This window comes from Cetorhinus maximus, chromosome 17, assembly GCF_964194155.1.
Source record: "Cetorhinus maximus chromosome 17, sCetMax3.hap1.1, whole genome shotgun sequence".
Taxonomy (NCBI): domain Eukaryota; kingdom Metazoa; phylum Chordata; class Chondrichthyes; order Lamniformes; family Cetorhinidae; genus Cetorhinus; species Cetorhinus maximus.
This window is the reverse complement of record NC_135895.1, coordinates 39,225,730-39,252,106: the sequence shown is the minus strand read 5'-3', so window position 1 is coordinate 39,252,106 and position 26,377 is coordinate 39,225,730. Positions and strand designations below refer to the sequence as shown.

General features: G+C 41.6%; 1 protein-coding gene across 1 annotated transcript; it reads right to left on the bottom strand.

Moving 5' to 3' along the window:
* Positions 1-1,940: 1,940 nt before the first annotated feature.
* Positions 1,941-20,847, bottom strand: nasp (nuclear autoantigenic sperm protein (histone-binding)). The gene is made up of 14 exons (XM_078561036.1): positions 20,645-20,847; positions 13,488-13,598; positions 13,110-13,190; positions 12,440-12,555; positions 9,446-10,111; positions 8,236-8,291; positions 8,076-8,152; positions 7,623-7,696; positions 7,243-7,431; positions 5,530-5,723; positions 4,470-4,529; positions 4,276-4,359; positions 3,581-3,718; positions 1,941-2,126 (listed from the first exon to the last, which is right to left on the bottom strand). Exons 1-14 carry the CDS (start codon positions 20,698-20,700, stop codon positions 2,076-2,078), a joined length of 1,953 nt encoding a protein of 650 aa, XP_078417162.1. The 5' UTR covers positions 20,701-20,847; the 3' UTR covers positions 1,941-2,075.
* Positions 20,848-26,377: the final 5,530 nt, after the last annotated feature.

Genomic DNA, 26,377 nt, shown 5'->3' with positions numbered 1-26,377 from the left:
AAAGGGACTGCTTCTTGCACATGGACCATTTGTCCCAAATGCAGCAAGTTCCATTTACAATTCCTGCGATTTTTCTTTCCCTTTCAACTGAAATTCTGGTTCCATAAATCTGTGGCAACTGCCTTAAGCGTAACCAGAATACTGACAATTTCAGGATAGTGCTTGACCCTGAGCTAAGCTTCAGACTTCATACCGTCTCCACCATAAAAACAGCTCACATCCAGCTCCACAATTTTTCTTGCCTCCCTCTTCGCCCACAGATGAAAATCTGGTCACCTCCACATTGATGCTATCCCATGCACAAGAGAATCCTGCCCTCAGTCACATTATGAAACTTCATTAGGACCTGGGCATTATGTTTAGCAGTACAAACAGTGGAAGGAAAGTTAACTATGGTTACCAACCTCCCATTCTAGCACAATTCAAGTCAAAACAGACCACCTGTCCATACTACCAAACAAAACAACATGACTTATTTATGCCAGTAACAGATTAAGATACAGTTGTAGAATGTACCAATTTTACACAGTACATGTCACATGTAAAAAGGTGAAGCTGTATGTTGAGCATTGTAGGCTTATTAGTTTCACTTCATATTACTTTATTTTTCAACTCAACAGCTAGTGTTACTTTGTTGATGACAACTCTTTGCCACCTTGCCAGTCCACAAAGACCTGGATTCATACCAAGACAACAGAATCTGTGCTTCAAGGATTAGAAGCACAAGTAGTCAGCAATAAAGGCAGCCTTGCCTAATTTGATGCATTCAGCTTAATATGATGAGGCCTCAGAACAGAAAACATTATTCAAAAAAAATACATTTTTCAAAGAAAAACCATCACATCTATAGGATAAGACCAACATGGGGCAAATGGGTGTGGGGGGGCGGGGGGGAAGCAAAACTAATTAAAAAGTCAGAGGTTCAAAGAGGTTGGTATTAGAGGGCTGCAGAGCGGCTGGAAGTTTTGCACAAGGATTTTACATTTAATGGTTTGGAAAGTTGAGGCATATGGTACTTAGTGCAGGGTAGGGTGCAATCACCTGGGTTTTAAATAGGTTATCAGTAGTGATAGGATGAAGTAAGGGTAGAGACAAGAAAGATTAGCTGGAAATAACTGATCATCAGGGTTAGTAGAATGTATAGTTTGAGGCTGAGCTATGGGTCAAATTGATGCCAAGGCCTACGGAAACAGCAATAGAACAGCCACAGGTGCATCCATCCCACTTAATTCATACAAGGATAGTGTCAAAATATAAAAGTAGCTGTGAAACCTAAGTTGACATATAGGCAAAGTAGACATACAGACAGAATTTCAGGTCATTCCGTTTTGCATATTCTGAATCAATTCTAATATATTTAAATTGCCAAAGTCAGATTGATCCAGAGGATCTACACAAAACAGCCTTTTCTTGGCAATGACTACAAAATGAAATGCAAGATTTAGCTGCACAAACTGGAAGTGTGCTTGAATGTGTCAAGTCATTCTACCATCCCATCTATCAGTCCCAAGGCCAAACTTTACCTGGGCTCAAAAGCATTTTGCAGTATCATGCAAGCAACACTCAATGCCAGATGGATACCCTGGTAAAGTACAAGGTGCCTTGCATCATTTGACTACAAAACAAATAAACAGGGGAAAGGAGGAACACAAAGCAAACTCCAAAATGAAACAAGACCACCAGCTTCAACTGAAAAGCTTACAACCTAGTGCCATGGATTTACTGAAACAGTTTAATAGAACTATCAAATTAAAGATTAGCTATTTACTGCACGTGTAAAAAAAGCAGAAAGCACACCAGTAAGGTGACCTGCATTGTGTACAAGATCTAACTATCAAGGTGTTGCAGAATCCTGAAACAATTCTCATTATACACAAGAATTTAGTCCCTTAACCCAAAAGGGAGTGTGCGCAAAGCTGCTGAATACGCCAAGACTCATGTTTGCAAATTACATCTTTATTGAATTTTTCCACAGTGTTACAAAAACAGTTCAAAAAAGCCAATCAAAAAATACATTATGTACAAAAAAGTCCAGTATGTGGCAAAATATTGCCAGCCATCCGGACATCTATTAACTAGCACTGAGCTTCTGGCTCAGACTTCTTCGGAGAAACAGTTTCTTCTGACTGGAAAGAAGGAAAAAAAAACTGGTTAAGATTTTGTACAAGATTCAGAAACCAATCATGAAGGTTTCTTACATCTAATATAAAAAAATAGGCAAAATAATGATTTGGCCCATTTACAACACTGTAGCCTATTGCTAATTCAGTAATTGTGCATAGCAGATCCTATTCCAAACAGTTCGTGTTAAAATCCATAATATCTTATGCTCTTTAAAATAAAAAGTTGATTTTCACTAGCTCTCACTTGTGCAGTGACCAGTATCTATTCAAATCCACACTACAGGCCAGGGGAAGGTTCTTCACATCAGCAATTACACATTTTTTCATGTATTATGTCCATTTCATAAAACAAGCAATTATATACAAGCAAAATACCGCAGATGCTGGAAATCTGAAATAACAGTGCTGGAAATACTCAACAGGTCAATTGTTTCTCCTCTCAGATGCTGCTGGACTTGCCTAGCATTTCAGCATAAACTATATAAACACATGCAAGTACTTTTTAAACTAGATGAAAATCTAGCTTGTACAACATATTGGTAGCAATCGTACTAAAAGAAACGTCTATTACATCCTAAATTGCAACTGGTGGTGTTCTACAATGATCTAATCCTTAAACTCTAAGTAGTAATAGTTACATAAAGGAAACATTAAGCAGGTTATAATTGTTACAAATATGATGTTTGTAAGTATGTGTTTTGGGAGTGTCTCTTTAATTTAGGATGGAATAAAGGTAATAACATGACCTGTTCTGAATTTTGCTTGATAACAAGTGTGGATGGCTTGTTTTGATAAAGGTTTTTGGTGGGCGGGGGGGGGGGGGGGGGGGGGGGTGGTTTCCTTACCAAGGAGGTTCAAAATATTGATACCTGTACACACTTGACCAGAGCAGCTGTGGTGATGGCAAGTAGGCTGTTAAGTCTCCAAGTTTCTTAAGGAAGTTAGGAAAGTCAGGTTTTATAAAGGGTTATACATGGAATCAGCATTTCTACCTGGATAAAAGACTTATGTGATTCATTGAAAGATGATAATACCATGGAGATAAGCTGTGTGCAAGAGAGCACGTGAGGGGTCTGGCTTTGCTTAGAGGGAACAATCTCCAGGGTGACCCTCACTGTTTGGGGATTAGAAGTTTTCTATCTGGGAAAGGGCAGAGATAGGGAGCTAAGAATAGCTTTTGACTGGTTCCTGGAGAATGAAGTGTCCACTTAAGGAGCAGAGTAAAAGTATGCCATTGGAGGGGGATTTTGAGGTTTTAAAAATTAATGGGGGAACTTTCCTGGAGTTTCGTATACAAGTTGCCCACTGAAAGTGTTTAGTCAATGTTGCTTTTAGTTTGTTACAGTAAAAAAGTCTTAAAATTTGAAATCTTGTCATGTGATCCATTCACCAATGAAAGTACAAATTTATTTTTAAAAAGTTATCGATCTCTATGGGGATAATAACAAGGAACTTACTTCCATTTTCTCAGGAACTCCATTTCTATCATGGGCAGTATCCCCACACCCACCATTCACAGCAGACTCCTCCTGCTTTGCTTTCTTAGGCTCTTTATTATCCCTCTCACTGTCTTCTGGTTTCCTCTGCAATGAAGACTATAAAAGTTTAAATACTTTTTACACTATAGCATAATGTGTACATCAATATTCCAACAATGCTTATCCATGTTGAAGCCCGAATTCAAAGTCAGAGCAGTCAACTATTTCCTTCTTACATTTGTCGCACTGTCAAAATTTCCTGCATCACATGTGGCCAGCAAAATGTAATCATGGAATATAATGCAGGATGTTCAAGTCACAAAGGCATTCGATTCACAGTCAGCAGAATTCCATTCAATGCTAATGGTTAAATTCTGGGAAAGTGGTAGTCTGAGACAGCAGGAATAAAGAGGACCTCCTCATCTTCCCTGCCAGCTTTTAGTGAACAGGGTATCCTGTGCAATAGGACAGTAAAACATAAATCGAGTCCCAAGGACACACAGACACTCAAATTAGCAAATTAGAGGCAGCTGCCCAAGACACGTGTCTCAGGCCACTTGAGCTAAAATAGAAAACCTTGTTAAAGTTGATTTTTCTCCCCCCCACTGTGACTGCATGGCCACCCTATTCTCACTGGATAGGAAGGAACAAACCCATTTAATGAAAAAACTTACCTTTTTCCTTACTAAATGAGAGATGTTAGATACACAGTTTGAACTAGAGGTAGAAGCTTCATCTGTTACTTTTCCAGCCTGCATCTATAATTCAGAACAATAGAGAGAGTTAGGAATAAAATCACATCCACAGCCTCTTTCAGGCAAATCACTGGAATTCAAAAAGCACTGAGGCAAATTTCACAAATACTTACAGCTGATGCACTGCTTGCTAGAATTTGTGTTTCAAATCCTGAAAAGGCAGGCGATCTACGCTGATGTGGGAAGAAAGAAAGTATAGTAATTCATTCACAATGAATGCCTAGATACCAAACCAGCTGGGGGAGGGGGAGGGCAGGCTAGTACTGAAGAAGGGATAAGCTAATACTGTATTAAGAGTGCAATGGCAAATGAGTTAATGCAAGGTGATGCACTGCACTTGGCTATGAAAAATTTCAAATGATCTACACATTTAGAAGAAAATGGGTAAGAAGAGTGAAGGAATAAGGATACAGGCAAACAAATCATTAAAAGCAGCATGGCATTTTTGCAGAGCAACTGCAAATGCTTTGTTAACTTTTATATTTTTAGTTAAAAAAGCTATGTTAAACTTGTGGCCTGATAAAGGTGCATTAAAACTAACGTGCAAAGCTCTGGTGCCCTATTAAAAAACAAACACTGGTGTAAATGGAAAAGAGATTTACAGGTATGGTACAATCGTAATATTACAGTTATTGGGAAAGATGAAGAGGTTGGGAACTTTTCTTTAGAAATAAGCCATAGGGGATTCGATAGAGGTCTTTCAAATGACAAATGCATCAAACAGGGTAGACATGGAGAGAATGCTTCCACTGGCAGGTAAATGCAAAAGTAATTGAGAAATTTACTGAGTGAAACTTACTACCACAGAAAGCAGTTGAGGTAAATTGCATAGGTGCTGAGAGAAAAGGTGATAGAAAGATATAGTAAAGGCCATAAAATAAGTAGCTGGAATGGGAGGAGACTATTGGAGTATAAACACCAGCACAGACTCTTCGGGTCAAATGACCAGTTTGTTATGTATGCAACAGATAGAGCGAGAATATGAATAATGCTACAAAGAAACCAACAGTTGCACCATTATTTTACTTTGCATAAATTTCTGTTTGTGCAACCATATCCTCTCATTGGCCCCCATTTATAGGCACATTTTTCACAAGTTTCAAGTCGTTCAACCGAGCAGCCAGTTGTCTAGTCCCGACCAATCAATGCATTTCCTATTCAATGTGCACCTACCAATGTTTCCTGAAGGGCTTTAGTTGCTCTTCCATCATCTTTGCATTCTTCTGCATCCTCAATTTTTGCTTTTATCTCTGGCAACAATTCTTTAAGTTCCTCAACCTCCCGCTTATCTTCAGAAACAGCATCAGTGTCTTTTGCTGGAGATTTGCCTTTCTCTTCTGTTTTCTCAATCCTCTCCGTTAACATAGCTGCAGATACAGTACAAATTAGTAACCGCAAATCCAACAGCCCACCCACCCCCCCCTCCCCCCTAGCAAGCTTACAAAATGACTGGAAGCTTAGAGCAGCCATAAAAAAAAGTTTACTTCCATAAGAAATAGGAATAGGATTAGGCTTTACGCTCATTGAGCCTGTTCTGCCATTCAATACAATCAAGGTTGAACTTTTACATAAACCTCACTTTCCCAACCCTCTATAATCAAAAAATAAACTATTTATGTCAGTCTTGAATATACTCAATGACTGAGCATCCACCACCCTCCAGGATAGAGAATTCAAAAGATTCACATCTGAGTAAAGAAATTTCTCCTCATCTCAGTCCTAAATGGCTGACCATTTATGCTGAGGCTACGATACCAAGTTTTATGCTTTCTAGCCTGGGGGAGAAACAGCCTATTGGCATCTAACTTGTCAAGACCAAGAATTTTATACAGTGCAACAAGATCACTTCTTAACTCAAGGATGTAGGCCCATTCTACTCAATTGGTCCCCTCAGGACAATCCTCTCATCCCAGGAATCAATCTAGCAAACCTTCATCTCTACTCAGGCAGGGAGATGAAAACGGTACAAAGGACTTTTAGACCACACCTAGAGAGTACTATCATAATTGTAGCAAGATTTCTTTGTACTTATACTGCAACCTCTTGAAATAAAGGATAACATACCATTTACCATCTTAATTACCTGTGATTGCATATTTAATCAAAATTAAGTACAAAAACTCCCAAATTCATCCAAATACCAAGATTTACTAATTTTAAAAAATTCTTCCTCCTAAAGTAGATTACATACTTCCCACATTATACTCCACCTACCATCTTCTTGCACACTTAACCTAAAGATCCCACTACATCCCCCTTGCAGTTTGCTTTTCCAGGAGGCAAACTTGGACATATTACATTTTTTCCACTCATCCAAGTCATTGGTATGCACACTAAAGCCCCACTCCTATGCCATTCCACTAGTTATGTCCTGTCATCTCAAAAATGAGAAGTTTATTCCTATTCTGGTTTTCTCTGTAAACCAATCTGCAATCCATGCTTATATTACCCCCACTCCCTTGAACGCCAAAGGGTAATTTTTAAAAAATGATCTAAATTCCAAAGTGGAACGTGTTTCTCAACTCTGGTAACATTTAGTGCATATTGCTTCATTCATCCTTCAAAATGGAACACAAATCTGGACAAAAGCCCCCATTTTTTGCTGGCTTGTTCGATGCATTCTTGATGCATGCACTGCTCAGTCTTCTTGCCCCAGCCCTACTAAATGTCAAATACAGGCTATTAGTGAATCCAATGGGGTTCATTTGCAAAGCTACAGTACATAGTTCATCTTATCTGGAAAAAGATATGGAAGCTAGCATGTTATATTCACCAGTCTAGCCAGACCATAAATAATCAGTGTTGGTGCTGCAAGTGTTATCCGCCCCAGAAGAAAAGCAGGCATAAAGTTTTACAGTTTACAAACCAAAGCTTGGATCTCCTTACCTAACCTTTTCTCTATGACACTAAAGGACTCCTTGAAGTGCTTCAGAGAGAAATCATATTGATTGTTAAAACTGTAAGCCAGCCCTAATTGATAATGGGTCTCTGCCAGCAGTCGGTTATGAGGCTCGAGGTGGTTTTCCTGAATGTTCAGACACTCCCTGAAATCTTCAATAGCCTGTATGTAGTTTTCTGGAATAGAAAAAGCTTGCATTAGTCTGCAGTCACTTACTTTACACATCAATACCACATGGGCCAAACTCTGTTCAGTTTATCTATTGTTGATAATCCCAAGACAAGTTTGAGGCACAAGACAGAGCAAAAATATTAACAGTTCTACAGTACAGCTGAACCTGTTAAAGAACGTAGTCTTTACAGCTTACCAGATTCTATTCCAATTTCTCCCAGTTTCAGATAAGCCTGTGCTGCACAGAGTTGTACTTCTTTGCTTTCTTGCCTGAAAGATTGAGCAAAAGGAGTTGAGCTTGTGAGATAGAGAATTGGTCAACATATTTAATTTTAACAAAAATTAAACAATAATATAAAAGCAAAATATTGTGGCTGCTGGAAATCTGAAATAAAAACAGAAAATGCTGGGAAAACTTAGGTCTGACAGCATCTATGGAGAGAGAAACAGAGTTAACGTTTCAAGTTTGTATGACTTAAGAGTCATACTGAATCGAAACTTTAACTGTGGAGAGGGAAACAGAGATGCTGCCAGACCTGCTGGGTTTTTCCAGCATTTTCTGTTTTTGATCATATTAAACAATTCAATGCCTTACTCTGTTCCTATTAACCATAACAATTGGCAATATCTTGGTTTATGGAGGACTTGCCTTTTGAAGATCACTTTCGCCAATTCAAGCATTTCCCAGGCCAGCTGCAAGTTGTCAACTTCCTCACTTTCAGCATCCTGCAATGAAGAGTTTGCATTTTAAATCTCCAGTTCAAACCCAGGCTGGTCTTTGAAGACAAGATTGAAAATAGATAACCCACCTTTTCTTCAGCTTCATCATCATCATCACCACTTGCATCTAAAGCACCGGAATCATCTGGAAAGATAGATGTAAAACATTGATACATTAGTTACAGAGCTAAAATGGGTAGCTTGTAGAGAATGTAAAGGGAATATAAACAGGTTACACCAGATAAAAAGGTTGTTCTACTGTGCTCAAGTGTGCCTTCATCTCAACAATCCTCACCAACTTTTCCAACCATAATTTTATGGTCTAAGAGTGAGCATGCTAATTACCGAATTATTGGCAATGATAGTTTCATGGTCCACCAGATCAGCTTCCAATTCCAGATTTATTAAGTGAAATTAAATTCTACCAGCTGCCATTGGTGGGATTTGAACTCATGCCCCCATTAGCCTGAGCTTCTGAATTACTAGTTCAGGTGACATTACCACTGCCCCCCTGTCTCCTTTCACCACAGCCAGAGTTACTGGAAATACCACAACTCAATTTCTGGATCTGCACCCAATTTTCTAAAGGTACCAGTCACTGGTTGGCAATTTAAAATGGGAAATATTCACTTTGTCCTGCAGAGGTTTTCAAGCTACCAGGTTAATGGTTAGTTGAGTGAAACCTGTGAAGACAGCTATCCAATAATCCTAGTACCAAAGCTTTCCAGTTAGTCTACTTTTCCTGATGGGGGTGTGCAATACAATTGCATTACAAGTCAACACTATAACCAGTGTAAACATAGCCCAAACCCGAGACCACTAATAGCAGAATAAAGAACAAGTCTTTCTGGAGGAGGGAGTCTCTATTTCAGAGCCTGAATTTGGCCTTCAATCATTAATGTGAAGTTGAAACTGTTTGGGATTATTTTGCATTATTCAAATAACCAAGTTTATTCCTGAGCACCTCAACACAGAAGTATCAAAATTATTGCCCTACATTTTAAAAACACCATGCAACCAGAGGAGAATTTTATCCTCAGTAGTTAGTGACAAAGTATGAAACTCATAAGATAGTTTATCCCCAGCAGATTGTGCAAGTTTACAAAAAAACCAATTTTCTAATTTTTGTGCTCTTTATAGTAGTAAGTGGACAGATTTACCAAGTGTTTATGAAGTCTAATTAGATAGACAGATATGGAAAGGTTAATGCTTGTAAGCAGAGACAATTGTGATTTTAGTGATTATCCCCAACCACTGAACCAAACTTGTAAGTCTTAACACCTGTCCTTGAGTTTATACCTTCACCCTCTTCCATGTGTTCTTCAGAACCAGCCACCCCATCCTCTATCTTCTCAACTGTGATTTTGTTTTCATTTGCTGCTTTGCCATTTTCCTCACTTTCATCACCTTTCAACTTCTTTTGTGCTGGTTCCTCTTCTGCATTTGATTCATCATCCTGATCCCCCAGAGAATCTTGCAAAGGAGGAGCTACTTTTTCCTGCAGTTTGATTTTGTCAACAACTTCCACTGCTTCATCAATAGTTACCTTCTCCCCAGCATCCCCCATCATGGGGAAATCTTTTACGGCCACTTCTTCACCATTATTGCTCTTAGCCTCAAGGTGGTCCTTTACATCTTCTGGAATGCTCACATGCTCCTTCTCTTTCTGGATAAGATCATTCCCTGGATGGCAATCTACTACTTCATCCATTGGATCATTTACATCATCATCCTGGTCAACTGATGATTCTACTTTGGTCAGTGTTTCATTCTGAGTAGTATCTCCTGTAGGAGAGGTTACTTTTCCTTCTTTACTTGGAGTCTCAGTAAGACTTCCTGTTTTTTCAAGAACTACATCCCCATCAGCAGAAATTTCTTCGGCTGGTGCAACATCTTCAGCTGGCTTATCACTTTCTTCAGCTAGTGCGGCGTACACCTGTTCCCTCAATTCCTCCCTCTCTTTTTCTATACACATCAAGGAAAAAGAAATGCATAAAATTGGAGTTGCCGATGCTGGCTGATAAGTCTGGATATAGTCACAATTGAAAGCTTTCAAGGAAAAGTAGCATTAAGTAGAATTTAGAAATTCAAGTTTAGTCAACAGTGCAGATTAAGGCAGCCACTGGTAAATCAATCTTATTAATTCCATTCCCTTGTCCCCATTTTGGTCAAATTCTTAGGCCATTCTGCACCCATTGGCTGCAAGATTCGAAACACCTGCTCACCAACTCAGGTCAGAACTTATTTTTAAAAACTGGAATTAGAATTTTCATTCTGAACCATATGCAACATTTCTCAATTTCTTGAGAAACATTCCACCAGTAAGCCAGAATACCAATAGCAACTATGGGGGTTAGAGAGAAAACAATAAAGAAAGTATACACAATATCTCCTCCTACAGAGGAATAAAAATCAGCCTTTACTTAGTTTAAAAAGATAACCAAACTACTTGAATTAAATTTATACTTGAACTAAATTTTATACTTGACAATGGCCATAGAAATACACACATACTATATATCGACTCCCAGCATATAAAAAAAATTGTGAATGTGATGTGTCTGTAGGGAATTTAAAGGAATGTATGTACAAGCCAATATTTACTTGTGTCTATAATGATAAAGACCATCACGTTAATGGCAAATTTGCCAGTACACAAAAGTCAATTCTCAGTCAACCACTTTGGAATTGAGATCAAGAGAACAATATACTGAGATCACTCATTATCTAAACTAGATCACCCAAGTATCACAGAGCAGAAGAGGTCCTTCGGCCCATCGAGTCTGCACCGACACGTGAGAAACACCTGACCTACCTACCAAATCACATTTACCAGCACTTGGTCCATAGCCTTAAACATTATGACATGCCAAGTGCTCATCCTGGTACTTTTTAAAAAGATGAGGCAACCGACCTCCACCACCCTCCCAGGCAGCGCATTCCAGATTGTCACCACCCTCTGGGTAAAAATGATTTTCCTCACATCCCCCCTAAACCTCCTGCCCCTCACCTTGAACTTATGCCCCCTTGTGACTGACCCTTAAACTAAGGGGAACAGCTGCTCCCTATCCACTCTGTCCATGCCCCTCAATCTTGTACACCTTGATCAGGTCGCCCCTCAGCCTTCTCTGCTCCAATGAAAACAACCCAAGTCTATCCAACCTCTCTTCATAACTTAAATGTTTCATCCCAGGCAACATCCTGGTGAATCTCCTCTGCACCCCCTCCAGTGCAATCACATCCTTCCTATAATGTGGTGACCAGAACTGCACACTGTACTCTAGCTGTGGCCTCACTAGGGTTCTATACAACTCCAACATGACCTCCCTACTTTTGTAATCTATGCCTCGATTCATAAAGGCAAGTGTCCCATATGCCTTTTTCACCACCCCACTAACATGCCCCTCCGCCTTCAGAGGTCTGTGGACACACACGCCAAGGTCCCTTTGTTCCTCGGAACTTCCATGCCGTTCATTGAATACTTCCTTGTCAAATTACTCCTTCCAAAGTGTATCACCTCACACTTTTCAGGGTTAAATTCCATCTGCCACTTATCTGCCCATTTGACCATCCCATCTATATCTTCCTGTAGCCCAAGACACTCAACCTCACTGTTAACCACCCGGCCAATCTTTGTGTCATCCGCAAACTTACTAATCCTACCCCCCACATAGTCATCTATGTCATTTATATAAATGACAAATAATAGGGGACCCAGCACAGATCCCTGTGGTACGCCACTGGCTTCCAGTCACTAAAGCATCCTTCTGTCATCACCCTCTGCCTCCTGCAACTAAGCCAATTTTAAATCCACCTTATCAAATTACCCTGTATCCCATGTGCATTTGCCTTCTTTATAAGTCTCCCACGTGGGACCTTGTCAAAGGCTTTGCTGAAATCCATATAAACTACATCAACTGCACTACCCTCATCTACACACCTGGTCACCTCCTCAAAAAATTAAATCAAATTTGTTAGGCATGACCTCCCTCTGACAAAGCCATGCTGACTATCCCTGAATAAACCGTGCCTCTCCAAGTGGAGAGAGATACTCTCCTTCAGAACTTTCTCCGTAATAGATGTTTACAAGTTTGTATATGCTTGCAAGTTTTGTGGCGTTGCCATCTGCATAAATAGGCAAGCATCTTGACTTAATTTTTGCTTGAAAGAAAACATTCCTCCCAAAATGGTTAAAGAAAATAGCTAGATGTAGGACTACAGATGCTCTGTAATTAAAAACTAGGTTAAATACTAACATGAAGCTATTCTTTAAGCAAAATAGAAGACACTTACCATCTACATTCCCTGCTACATTTTCTACTTTGGAGTCTTCATCTGCTGCTGCCATTTCTTCATCATCATCTTCAGGAACTCCTTGAAGAGCATTGCCAAGAACACCACGCTCCATTCTGGAAGATAACACATTACGATGGGTATCCTGCTCCTTCATATCCCCTCAACCCAAAGCTACATGTACCGTTTGCAACAGCACCAGGTCAATTAACTATTATAAAAAATATCTGGTTTGCAAGTCAAGTTTTAGTGAACTAATTTCTTACTAGCAAACATACACAATTATAGTACAGAACAAGATACAAATGGCAGGTACCAAACTGTCCTGTTAATCAAGAGTTAACACTTTTTAAAAAAAAGGGCATAAATGCCTAAAATCTACAAAGATCAGTGGTGAGTACTTGGACAAAAAAAAAGGATTTTTGAAAAAGTAAACAAGTACTTGGGGTTGCATAGATTTGGCTGGGAGAAAATGGGAGAGTGCAATCTACTTCGAAACTTACTGGGTAAAACATCTGGGTTCATCTACCATTAGTTAAGATTTAAGATATTAAGAAATTTCATGTCACAATTGGCTGCAAGGTTGGAAGTGTGGGACAAGCTTCTGTTTTAAATCTTCTATTATTTACTTTAGCTTGTCTATTGTTGCTCATCTGATTTATAAACTAACCTTGCCAACTCCAGAAGGGCTTTTCCATAGCAGAAGTAGGCTTCTCCACATTCTTCTGCCACTTCTCCATGTGTTGCGCTCCTTTAAAAAAAAAGGGGAAAATGTCATGGTTTTGTATGTGTAATGCAATCATGACAGACAGCAGTACCAATCTGTATGAACCATACTACTGAAATAAGAGAAATGTCTGAGTGAAAAATTCAACATTCCACATCAAGCCATACATGTAGGTTACCTTTTTAAAATTGAAACTTCTATAAATGAACTCTTCCCCCACCATATCAACTTCTAAACATGACCATTTTCAGGCCAAATGATATCAGGCATTTCTCTTCTACAAACTTCATAATATCCAATAGCCCATAGTAAAATACTTACAATAGCCTGCATGCATCTTGAAAGGCATTGACAGCTGCTACAAAATCTTCCATTACCATGTGTCTTTTACCAGTCCCAAGCAGCTTCATGGCTTCAACACCAACATCAGCACTGTTAAAATAAGTGTTGCATGAATAAATGAGTGATGGAAGTTCATACCAGCTTGTCACCAAAATTGCCCAATTTAAAAAGCTTAACACAATTGTGGTAAAATTAAAATAAACACTCAACAGGGAAATATCTACTTTTTAAATAAAAGTTAAAGTTTAAACTATGCTTGCAAGATTCCAAGTGAAGTCACATCACCTTTATTGCAAAGCAGCTGCACATGTGTCAAAAACCAATTATGACAACAGTGGCATCATTAAGCTGACAATCTAAATCAACCTAATTACTACAGGATGAACCATGACCCATTAGTAGAGGCCATTATAAAAACAGCAAAAATCATCTGGAGCAATTCCCAGATATCAAAACTTCAAATAAAATTCGGAAAAGGCCAAGAAAGATGCTGACAACTTAAGCAGCTGGGTTTCAGTTCTGATTAAAGTATCTGAATTCCATGCACAAAATGGACGTTGCATTATCCATGTTCAACATTTCCCCCTTAATGGGGAAATAACCTATAATTTTGAACCAGAAATCTTGCTCATTATTTAGTTAAAAAAAAAACTTAAAAGGGACATTTTCAATTGTTTAATGAACCAATTCCCATTCAGAAGTTTTTAATGCCCTGTTTAGTACCTGGCTGTCTTTGTGCAGCAAGCATAATTCTACCCAAATGAACTTAACCAAGAGGTTTTATGTATCGCTTTGATGCTATCGTTCATCTTCAAAATTGATGAGAATGTCCCACATTCTCCAATGAGAAATATACAGTAGAGAGCTAATCGTTAAACTTGATCATCCAATTTATTCCATGAAGTTAAGAATTAAACTTCCTGCGAATTCTTAGGGTGTGATGTTGCCGGTGAGGCTACTGCAGACAGACAGCCACAAGAATCAACCAGTGTGGGGCTAGAGCTGTAGGCCAGACTGGGGCAGCAACTAAAAAAGTCTAGTCATCTTATTAGTTAGAAAACATACAACTATTGGGATTTGAACTCACTACATCTGAGTCTCTAATCTAGTACCAAAACCAGCAGCACATTGCAACTTCTTTATAAGTTCCATCCCTTTTAGCACATTTATGTATAAAGTGCTTTCTGCAGCTAATCACTTCTAGCATGAAGAATGAAGCTCAGCCCTTCATTGCCAGCAAGAACCATCTGGATCACAAAGCACCAATAACCCAATAAGACACCTGCAACCATCAACCTGCTCACATCTTGGTCAGAATGGTGAGGGCAAGAAACTGCAGGTCAAATCAAATGCCAGACCTCAAACAAACATTTAGCTACAAGTTTAAAAACATTAAAAAGGGAAAATACTAAAGTTGGCAACATTGATACATTCAGACAGCGATTACACTCATCTCACCTGGCTGTGGATTCAAGCTCTGTTACAGACTGAAGCAGGTAATCTATGCTATCTCAAAGTACTGAGGGAGTGTAAAATTGAGTGATACAAGTTTAACCAATCCCCACCAGATACAGCAGTTCAAGCATACATAGAAGATCTCACTGGCCTGAACAGCATTTATTCCATTGGGTAATTAGCAGCTAGACTATCAGCATCTACTCTGTTGAACCCCTCGAGATCACCTCTCCAGGAATATCAGCCTAGTCTACTCAATCTTTCCTCAGACCAATCCCCTCATCCCAGGAACCAAAACAGGGATCATACAGTAGTTCATTAAATAGATATTAGCTAGATTTGTAGGGGAAAGTCATGATCTCAACTAAATAATTCAATTGTGGTCAAAGGATTAAAAAGATCATGTCTAGCAGAAGTGTCCAAACTAAAGTTAATGGCACTGTGATCACTGTAGGCTGGATCACCAGTCATTGCACTTGTATCATGCACTGGTTTGTCCTGGCTGGATTTAAGGAATGACGATTTGTATAAAGCAGTTAGTTAATTGACAGTGAACCATAACACCCATGACCTTGTGCCAGTTATAGCAACCAGAGATATTGTAATAATTTTAAAAATATCTATTCACAGGATATGGGTGACACGAACAAACCAGCATTATATGGGTGACTGGGGAATGGACAATTAAAGGTTACAGTCATCTGAATGGTTATCATCTGTGTGGTGAAGATACTGTTAGGTAGGGAGTCCCAGAATTGTTACCTAGTGATGAAGGACAGTGAACTATTTCCAAATCTAACTTGCAGGGGAATTGCAGGTGGTGTTCTCATGCATCTGCAGCCCTTGTCCTTCTAGGAAGTAGAAGTCCCTTGTCTGGGAGATGCTGTCAAAGAAGCCTTGCCAAGTTCCTGCATTGTATCTGGTAAGTGATACATATTACTGCAGTATGCATCAGTGGTGGTGGAAGGAGTCAATGTTTGTGGATGGGGTGCTAAACAAGTGGGCTGCTTAGTCTTGGATGGTTTCAAGCTTCTTGTGTTGTTGGAGCAGCACTCATCCAGGCAAGTGGAGAATATTGCATCAAACACGTGTCTTATGCCTTGGGGAGCATGGACAGGATTTGGGGAGTCAGCAGGTGAGAGTCACTTACCATAGAACTTTAAACCTCTGACCTGTTCTTGTGGACACAGTATCTATATGACTGGTCCAGTTCAGTTTCTTGTCAATGGTAACCCTCAGGATGTTGATGATGGGGGATTCAGCAACGGTAATGCCATTGAATGTCATGGATAGGTGGTCAAAAGTTTGGCACTTGTATGAAACAAATGTTACTGCCACCTACCAACCCATGTCCAGTGTTGTCCAGGTCTTACTGCATGTAGGGACAAACAGCTTCATTACCTGAGGAGTTGCAAATGGAACTGACCATTGCACAGAGAACATCCTCACTTCTGACCTTATGATGGAGGGAGGGTCATTGACACTGCCCTGTGGAACTCCTGCAATGATGTCCCATGGCCATGACTAGCCTTCAACAATCAGAACCATCTTTGTGCTAGGTACGACTCCAATCATTAGAACTCCTCACACCCTCCCTGACACAGATTCCCAACGACACCAATTTTACTGGGCTTCATAATGCCACCATCAAAAGCTGCCTTGATGTAAAGGGCAATCACTCTTGCTTCATCTCAGGCATTCGGCTCTTTTGTCCATGTTTGGACTAAGGCTGTAATGAAGCATGGAGCCAAGTGGTTCTGGCAGAACTGAAACTGAACATCAAAATACTGCAGATGCTGGAAATCTGAAATAAAAGCAGAAATTGCTGGAAAAACTCAGCAGGTCTGGCAGCATCTGTGGAGAGAGAAATATGGATAACATTTGAGTCTGAATGACTCTTTAGAACTAGAGGGATAAAAATGTGATGGATTTCATACAGTTTAAGAGGGTGTGGAGCAAAATAGAGGTCAGGATAGGTGGGAGCTCACAAGAAATTGACAAAGATGTCATGGACACAAGAGAAAGGGAGTGGTGACGTTAATTCAAAAGGCTGTAAAGTGCCTAGTTGGAAGATGAGTTGCTGTTCCTCCAGTTTGCATTGGGGTTCACCTGAAAGGGGTATTTGGGGCCTTGGACAGTGAGGAGGTAAAGGGGAAGGTGTTGCACCTTCTGTAATTGCATGAGAAGGTGCTGTGGGAAGAGGATGAGGAGTAGGGGGTGATGAAGGAGTGGACCAGGGTATCATGGAGGGAATTGTCCCTACAGAATTACGATGGGGGAGGGGAAGATGTGTTTGTGGTGGCATCATGCTGAAGTTGGTGGAAATGGTAGAGGATGGTCCTTTGAATGCAGAGGCTGGTGGGGTGACATAAGAACTAGGAGCAGGAGTAGGCAATTCAGCCATTCAATACGATCGTGGCTGATCTCATTTCGGCCTCAACTCCAATTTCCCGCCCTCTCCCCATAGCCTTTCAGCCTGTTACTAATTAAAAATCTATCCCCTCAAATTTATTCAGTGTCCCGGCATCCACTGCACTCAGGTAGTGAATTCCACAGGTTCACGACCCTTTGAGAGAAGTAATTCCTCCTCATCTGATTTAAATCTACCACCCCTTAGCCTAAAGCTATGACCTCTCATTCTAGAATGCCCCAGAAGGGGAAACATCTGCCCCACATCTACTTTGTCTATCCCCTTTAGCATCTTATATACCTCAAGTAGATCTCCTCTCATCCTTCTAAACTCTAGCGAGTATAGACCTAAACTGCGCAATCTCTTCTCATAAGACAAGCTCCACATCTCTGGAATCAATCTAGTGAACCTCCTCTGAACCAACTCCCAATGTAACTACATCCTTCCTCAAGGAGACCAAAACTGTGCACAGTACTTCAAGTGCAGTCTCACCAATGCCTTGTACAGTTGCAACAACACTTCCCTATTTTTATACTCTTATTCCTTTAGCAATAAATGCTAAAATTCCATTTGCCTTCCTTATTACCTGCATACTAGCTTTCAGCGATTCATGCACGAGGACACCTAGGTCCCTCTGCACTGAAGCAAGTAAGGACAAGGCCCTATCATTGTTGTGGGAGGGAGGGGAAGAGGTGAAGGTAGAGGTGTGGGAGATGGATCAGACATGGTTGAGGGGTCTGTCAACCACAATCAGGGGGAACCCTTGGTTCAGGAAGAAGGAAGACATGTCAGAAGCGCCATTTTGGATGGTAGCACCATCAGAACAGATGCGATGGAGGCAGAGGAACTAGTAGAATGTGATGGCGTCCTTACAAGAAGCAGGGTGTGAGGAGCTGTAGGAATCGGTGGGCTTATAATGAATATTGCTGAACAGTCTATCACTAGAAATTGAAACAGAGAGGTCAAGGAAGGGAAGTGCTGGAGATGGACCAAGTAAAAGTGAGAAAGGGGTGGAAATTGGAAGCAAAAAAAAAAAGGATAAAATTTTCCAGGTCCAGACAAGAGCACAAAGTGGCACCAACACAGTCATTGATGTACTGAAATAGAGTTGTGGGAGGAATATCACCAGAGGAAATGTCAGTGACAGTCCTGGAAACAATGGCTTGATGTTCAGTGATGGGGTCATGGTTCAGAGGGAGCTAAGAAGAAATGTCTGAGAGTTGTGTAGGTATCATTTGATAGCAATGTTGAGGTCACCTTCCAACACTTTGCTGATGATTTAAAGTAGACTGGTGGCAATAATTGACCAGATTTGTCCTGCTTTTTGTGGGCAGAACATAGCTGGGCAATTTTCCACATTGTCAGGTGTCATAGGTGTACTGGAACAGCTTAGCTAGGGGCACAGCTAGTTCTGGAGCACAGGTCTTTAGTACTACAGCAGTAATGCTGTCAGGGCCATAGCCTTTGCTGCATCCAGCTGTTCCTTGCTATCGCATGGAGTGAATCAAATTGGCTGAAGCCTGGCATATGTAATGATGGGGACCTCAGAAGGAAGCTCACTGGCTGAAGACGGTTACAAATTGCTCAGCCTCGTCTTTTGCACTGATGTGTTGGGCCCCCCCATCATTGAGGGTGGGATATTTGCGCAGCTTCCTCCGATTAGTTGTTTAATAGCCCACCACCATTCAGGACTAGATATAGCAGGACAGAGCTCTGACCCTGGTTCTATTGTTTAAATAAATATAGTCTTGTACTGTAGCTTCGCTAGTTTAGCATCTTATTTTTCTGCTCCTGACATGTTTTCCTATATACCTCACTGATGCAGGTTGGGTCCCCTGGCTCGTTGGTAATGGTTTGGCAAGGAATATACCAGACTGAGGTTAGATTGTGGTTGCACACAATTCTGCTGATAGCCCACAGTGCCTCAGATGCCCAGTTTTGAGGTGCTAGATTCATTCTGAATCCATCCCATTTAGCATGGCAGTAAGTGTCACACAACACGATGGACAATGCACTCAGTGCAAAGACAGGACTTCGTTTCATGGACTGTAGGGTGCTCACTCCTACCAACATTTTCATGGACAGATACATCTGTGACACAGTGAGGACAAAGTTATGTAGATTTTTCCTCATGTTGGTTCTCACCAGCTGCTGTAGGCCCTGCAATTAAACTTCTTGTGCAACTCCCAAGACCCCAGGATACATATTCAAGCCACCCAAAAAGGCAAAATCTACAACCAACATTGGCCTTCTCTATATGTTAAATAAACCAATTGCTTCAAAGTACATCTCCAACTTCTAGAACTTTCAAGAACTACAGCAAAATGCTGTGGAAACACAATCGCTTCCAAATCACTCTGTACAGATCTGGACCATGTCAGTCCAGGAACTGCAATCAATAATGTAAAATTTTCTAGTCAATTATTCTAGGAACTCCATGGCAATAGTTCAAGGCCGCCATCACTACTTCACAGGGGAACCAGGCAGTCAATAAACGCAGCCTTGTCAACATCACCCACCTCCAGAAAATTTCCTTTAAAAAAAGACCAAAGAGAGAAATAAGTCTAGAATAAGAATAATCTATTTACACGAGAGGTACACTTAAAAACAATCTACCAATCGGATAACTAGAGCTACGATAGGATATGGTGATAGCTGAGTTAGTGTTCCAGAAGAGTGAACTCTGATAGGCTGAATAAACTTCACTAACTATAAAGGCAAACAACAAAAAAACAACTGACTTCAGGTCCCCTGGAAGATTTAAGAAAGCTCACGCAAAAGAATATTAAGTGTTGAAGATTTAAACTCGCGTACGAGATCAAATAGTTCGAACACTCATGCCACTGAAGTACAGGCTGGCAGAAACACCAAGCTTCCATGCGTAAGTGAAAAGGGGTTACACAGCAGTCAGCAAAAAATAAAGAAAGCAAACGGACAGCGTTCCTGCTGGTCATTTCAAAAAAAAAAGACAGACAAAAGAGGTCGCAGACATCTCCACTGAAACTTAAGGAGCGCACACACACTCACTCATGGGGAGATTGCAGCAGGAAGAAGCGCTGTGTTTGCAGCCCTCCTCCTCCTCCTCATTCGGGGACTCTACACTCTCGCGCTCTGGGCTCTTACCAATTGTAGCAAAAAACCACACAAATGGAATGCGGTGACAGTGAGCGCACGCGCAGCCCGGGCCCGGGCCGGCACGAGCCCCGGGGTAAAGCTACAGCAGCCCCGGCCTCAGCCCCCTCACTCACCCCCTTCCTCCTCACTCACTCACCCCTCGGCGCTGCCTGAGACACTGGACGTAGAGGCGCTCGGTTCCTGATCCGCCATTTCAAATTCTCCTTCCACGCTCGGGATTTACTGCTTATATACAAATAATATAATCCTGTAGAGACTGAACAATAAGAACAATTAATTTAAGCAATAAATTATTCTAGCTATTTCCCGGGTTTCCTAACCCCCTCTGTTTAAAATATGGAAGCGGAAAAAACCCTCTCCTATTCCCGCCTTTTATTTACCCCACAGCACGTCACTTCCCGTTCACCTTTCACCTTGGCGGGAAAATTAATCTAAACGGATGTGTTGTTATTTATTTAATGATGTTAAAAGTTCGTGGCTATAGTTCGTGATAGCAAAAGTGCGGGTAATCTGTTAAATTCCTGAGGTACATTTTAGGGATATCAGGCTCCACTTCTCTTAACAAAGTTTAAACTTTCAATTGTGCCACTGGCAACATCGATACCAGCAGCGGAATTGATGATGAAAAGGAGACTGAAAGCCAATTTAAACTTATGGAAGTGTGATTATTTGAAAAGGAGCCCTGTCAGCTCGTTGTCATTTTCAGCCAAAGATTTTGAATGATCCTGTTATAAGTGAGGTTGCAGGTCGACATTCAGCCAAGTCCGCCGTCCTCTACTCCTTTGCCAATGATGTTGCCAAATGGCAGCATTATATTCTGGTTTAAATTACAGCGTCTATTAATTCAGTTTACACCACACATGTTGATATAACATTCGTTTATTTTGCCCGAACGTTTTTAACTTAGTACAATTCATAATCTTGGAGTTTTATGACATCTCTGCTGTTTTCAACTCCAGGATCCAGGATAATGATAGATTGCAGTATTCTAGAGAAAAGACTGCCTTGATTAACCTACCAATTCTCTCCATGAAACTTGCTTTTCACAAAAATAGTTAATTTTCCTTTCTCATCATTTTTGCAGTGGGATAAATACTGTAACCGATTGTTTTTATTTACTCTGTAATATCAGGGGAGACCATGGTGTACAGTGGTAATGTCACTGGACCCAGAGTGCCAGACTAATGCCATGGGAGCTGGTGGGATTTAAATTCAATTTATTAATAAATTCAATTGATTAATACACACCTGGAATTGAAAGCTAGTCTCAGTAATGGTGCCATGTACTATGATTGATTGTCATAAAATCCCACCTCGTTTACTTCCTTTTTTAAAAATTCATTCACGAGATGTGGGCTTCACTGGCTGGGCCAGCATTTATTTCCCATCCCTAGTTGCCCTTGAGAAGGTGGTGGTGAGCTGCCTTCTTGAACCGCTGCAGTCCATGTGGTGTAGGTACATCCACAGTGCTGTTAGGAAGGGAGTTCCAGGATTTTGACCCAGCGACAGTGAATGAATGGCGATATATTTCCAAGTCAGGATGGTGAGTGACTTGGTGGGGGGGGGGGAGACGGACTTACAGATGGTGTTCCCATTTATCTGCTGCCCTTGTCCTTCTAGGTGGTGGTGGTTGTGGGTTTGGAAGGTGCTGTCGAAGGAGCCTTGGTGAATTCCTGCAGTGCATCTTGTAGATGGTACACACTGCTGCTACTGTGCTTCAGTGATGGAGGGAAAGAATGTTTGTGGATGTGGTGCCAATCAAGCGGACTGCTTTGTCCTGGACGGTGTCCAGCTTCTTCAGTGTTGTAGGAGCTGCACTCATCCAGGCAAGTTGGGAGTATTCCATCACACTCCTGACTTGTGCCTTGTAGATGGTGAACAGGCTTTGCGGAGTCAAGAGGTGCGTTACTCGTCACACAATTCCTAGCCTCTGACCTGCTCTTGTAGCCACAGTATGTATATGGCTATTACAGTTCAGTTTCTGGTCAATGGTAACCCCCAGGATATTGATAGCGGGGGATTCAGTGATGGTAACGCCATTGGACATCAAGGGGTGATGGTTGGATTCTCTCTTGTTGGGGATGGTCATTGCCTGACACTTGTGTGGCGCAAATATTACATGCCACTTGTCAGTCCAAACCTGGTCTTGCTGCATTTGGACATGAACTGTTTCAGTATCTGAGGAGTCACGAATTGTGTTGAACATTGTTCAATCATCAGCGAACATCCCCACTTCTGACCTTATGATGGAAGGAAGGTCATTGATGAAGCAGCTGAAGATGGTTGGGCCTAGGACACTACCCTGAGGAACTCCTGCAGTGATGTCCTGGAGTTGGGATGACTGACCTCCAACAACCACAACCATCTTTCTTTGTGCTAGGTATGACTCCAACCAGTGGAGAGTTTTTCCCCTGATTCCCATTGATTCCAGTTTTGCTAGGGCTCCTTGATGCCACACTCAGTCAAATGCTGCCTTGATGTCAAGGGCAGTCACTCTCACCTTACCTCTGGAGTTCAGCTCTTTTGTCCATGTTTGAACCAAGGCAGAAACGAGGTCAGGAGCTGAATGGCCCTGGCGGAACCCAAACTGGGTGTCAGTGAGCAGGTTATTGCTAAGCAAGTGGCGCTTGATAGCACTGTTGATGACACCTTCCATTACTTTATTGATGATGTCGAGTAGACTGATGGGGCGGTAATTGGCCGGGTTGGATTTGTCCCACTTCTTGTGTACAGGACATATCTCAGCAATTTTCCACATAGCCGGGTAGATGCCAGTGTTGTAGCTGTACTGGAATAGCTTGGCTAGGGGCGCGGCAAGTTCTGGAGCACAAGTCTTCAGTACTATTGCCGGAACGTTGTCAGGGCCCATAGCCTTTGCAGTATCCAGCGCCTTCAGCCGTTTCTTGATATCGTGTGGAGTGAATCAAATTGGCTGAAGACTGGCATCTGTGATGCTGGGGACCTCCGGAGGAGGCCGAGATGGATCATCCACTCGGCATTTCTGGCTGAAGATTGTTGCGAATGCTTCATCCTTATCTTTTGCACTGCTGTGCTGGGCTCCCCCATCATTGAGAATGGGGATATTTGTGGAGCCACCTCCTCCACTGAGTTGTTTAATTGTCCACCACCATTCACGACTGGATATGGCAGGACTGCAGAGCTTAGATCTATTCGTTGGTTGTGGTATCGCTTAGCTCTGTGTATCACTTGCTGGTTATGCTGTTTGGCACACAAGTAGTCCTGTTTTATAGTTTCAGCAGGTTGACACCTCATTTTTAGGTATGCCTCGTGCTGCTCCTGGCATGTCCTCCTGCACTCTTCATTGAACCAGGGTTGATCCCCTGGCTTGATGGTAATGGTAGAGTGGGGGATATGTTGGGCCATGAGGTTACAAATTGTGTTCAAGTACAATTCTGCTGCTGCTGATGGCCCACAGTGCCTCATGGATGCCCAGTCTTGAGTTGCTAGATCTGTTCAAAATCTATCCCATTTAGCACGGTGGTAATGCCACACAACACGTTGGGGGGTATCCTCAATGTGAAGGCGGGACTTCGTCTTCACAATGACTGTGCGGTGGTCACTCCTACCGATACTGTCATGGACAGATGCATCTGCGGCAGGCAGGATGGTGAGGATGAGGTCAAGTATGTTTTTACCTCTTGTTGGTTCCCTCACCACCTGCCGCAGACCCAGTCTAGCAGCTATGTTATTTAGGACTCAGCCAACTTGGTCAATAGTGGTGCTACCGAGCCACCCTTGGTGATGGATATTGAAGTCCCCCACCCAGAGAACATCCTGCGCCCTATCCACCCTCGGTGCTTCCTCCAAGTGATGTTCAACATGGAGAAGCACTGATTCATCAGCTGAGGGAGGGCGGTACGTGGTAATCAGCAGGAGGTTTCCTTGCCCATGTTTGACCTGATGCCATAAGATTCATAGGGTCTGGAGTCAATATTGAGGACTCCCAGGGAAACTCCCTCCTAACTGTATACCATTATGCCACCACCTCTGCTGGGTCTGTCCTGCTGGTGGGACAGGACATACCCAGGGATGGTGATGGCAGAGTCTGGGACAGACATTATTTGTAAGGTATGATTCCGTGAGGATGACTATGTCAGACTGTTGCTTGACTAGTCTGTGAGACAGCTCTACCAATTTCGGCACTAGCCCTCAGATGTTAGTAAGGAGAACTTTGCAGGGTCGACAGGGCTGCGATTGCTGTTGTCGTTTCCGGTGCCTAGGTTGATGCCGGGTGGTCCGTCCGGTTTCTTTCCTTTTTTGTGTCTTTGTAGCAGTTTGTTACAACTGAGTGGCTTACTAGGCCATTTCAGAGGGCATTTAAGAGTCAACCACATTGCTGTGGGTCTGGAGTCACATGTAGGCCAGACCAGGTAAGGACGTCAGATTTCCTTCCCTAAAGGACATTAAGGAAGGAAATCTGCTGTCAGATGTAGGCCAGACCAGGTAAGGACATCAGATTTCCTTCCCTAAAGGAATTAAGGAAGGAAATCTGCTGTCCTTACCTGGTCTGGCCTACATCTGATTCTAGACCCACAGAAATGTGGTTGACTCTTAACTGAACTCTGAAATGGCCTAGCAAGCCACTCAGTTCAAAAGCAATTAGGGATGGGCAACAAATGCTGGCCTTGCCAGCGTAGCTCACATCCCATGAAAGAATTAAGAAAAATAGACTTGTCAACCCACATCCACAGAGAATTTATAGAATGTCATAACTTAAAATTGAATCAGTGGAGCATCAGACCAGTCACATGTCACCCATTAAGGCAATCAGTCATTTCCATTTGAGTATAACTCATTCGTTATGTATTACTCATTTTAAGAAGGTGCAGTGAGTCAATTTTGGAGGCTCTACTACTGAGGCAGAGGCTTGATAGGGGTCAGAAGAAGTTGTAAAGTTGGATTTGAGGTGTAGCAGACTTCATTTCTCATTTAAGTAATTTGGTAGCTTTCCAGAGATTGCATTGTAATTAATCAACACCTCTTTACAGCCACAGTAATTATGGTAATGGTGCTTTGCTGGATTTCTGTTATTGCCAGGCTTCAACTTAGTGTTAAGCTCGCCCATACAAAATAATGAAGTTGAATGCTTAAAATTATGTTACTGTTAGAAACTTGATTGTAAATTTGTGGATTTATTTTCACTTAGCAATATTTGGTTTTGCAGTAGCCTTTGGTGCTGTGCCATTCTTGCATTTTTTCAATAATTTCCTGTGGTGTTACTGCTTACTGCTGCAATTAATTTTTATATTGGGGAGAATGGGAATTCCTTTGGTGTTCTAAAGCATGGAAAATCTAGATAACGAAGACAAATTCTTGAGGTGTTCTAAAGCATGGAGGATCTAGATAACGAAGACAAATTCTTGAGGTGTCAACAAATGCAATTAAAATTACATCAAGACGTTTTATCTGCACCCATCACCACTCCAGGGCCTGAACCAACAGGTACCCCTCCCCTTTGGGGAGACAGTAGGAAAGTCAGAATACTCAAGCCTCTGTTCTGCTCTTGCAGCCATATTATTTATAGCCAGGATGTTATCAGTGCCCAAAGCCTTTGCTGCATCCAGTGCACACAGTGGTTTTTTATATCATGTGGAGTGATTGCAATTGGCTGCAGACTGCCATGACTGACTGTGGTGTTCTCAGGAGGCTGGGAACGATCATCCACTTGGAATTTCTGGCCAAAGATGATTGTGAGCACCTTGTCTTTTGGACTTGTGCTTGGCTCTGCTATTATTGAGGGTGGGAGTGTTTACAGAGCCCCCTCCTCCTCCCATTAGTTGTGAATGGGAAACTAACAACTGGATGTGGCAGGACTGCAGAGCTTTGATTTGATCCATCAATTGTGGGA

Bases quoted from the DNA above. Each gene is read 5' to 3' on its own strand.
- nasp (XM_078561036.1), bottom strand. From the start codon at position 20,700: ATGGCGGATCAGGAACCGAGCGCCTCTACGTCCAGTGTCTCAGGCAGC. The intron at 13,191-13,487 runs GTAAGTATTTTA...TTTTTTTTAAAG, and splicing joins CAAGATGCATGCAGGCTATT to GAGCGCAACACATGGAGAAG. The intron at 8,153-8,235 runs GTGGGTTATCTA...TCTTCATTGCAG, and splicing joins ATGATGAAGCTGAAGAAAAG to GATGCTGAAAGTGAGGAAGT.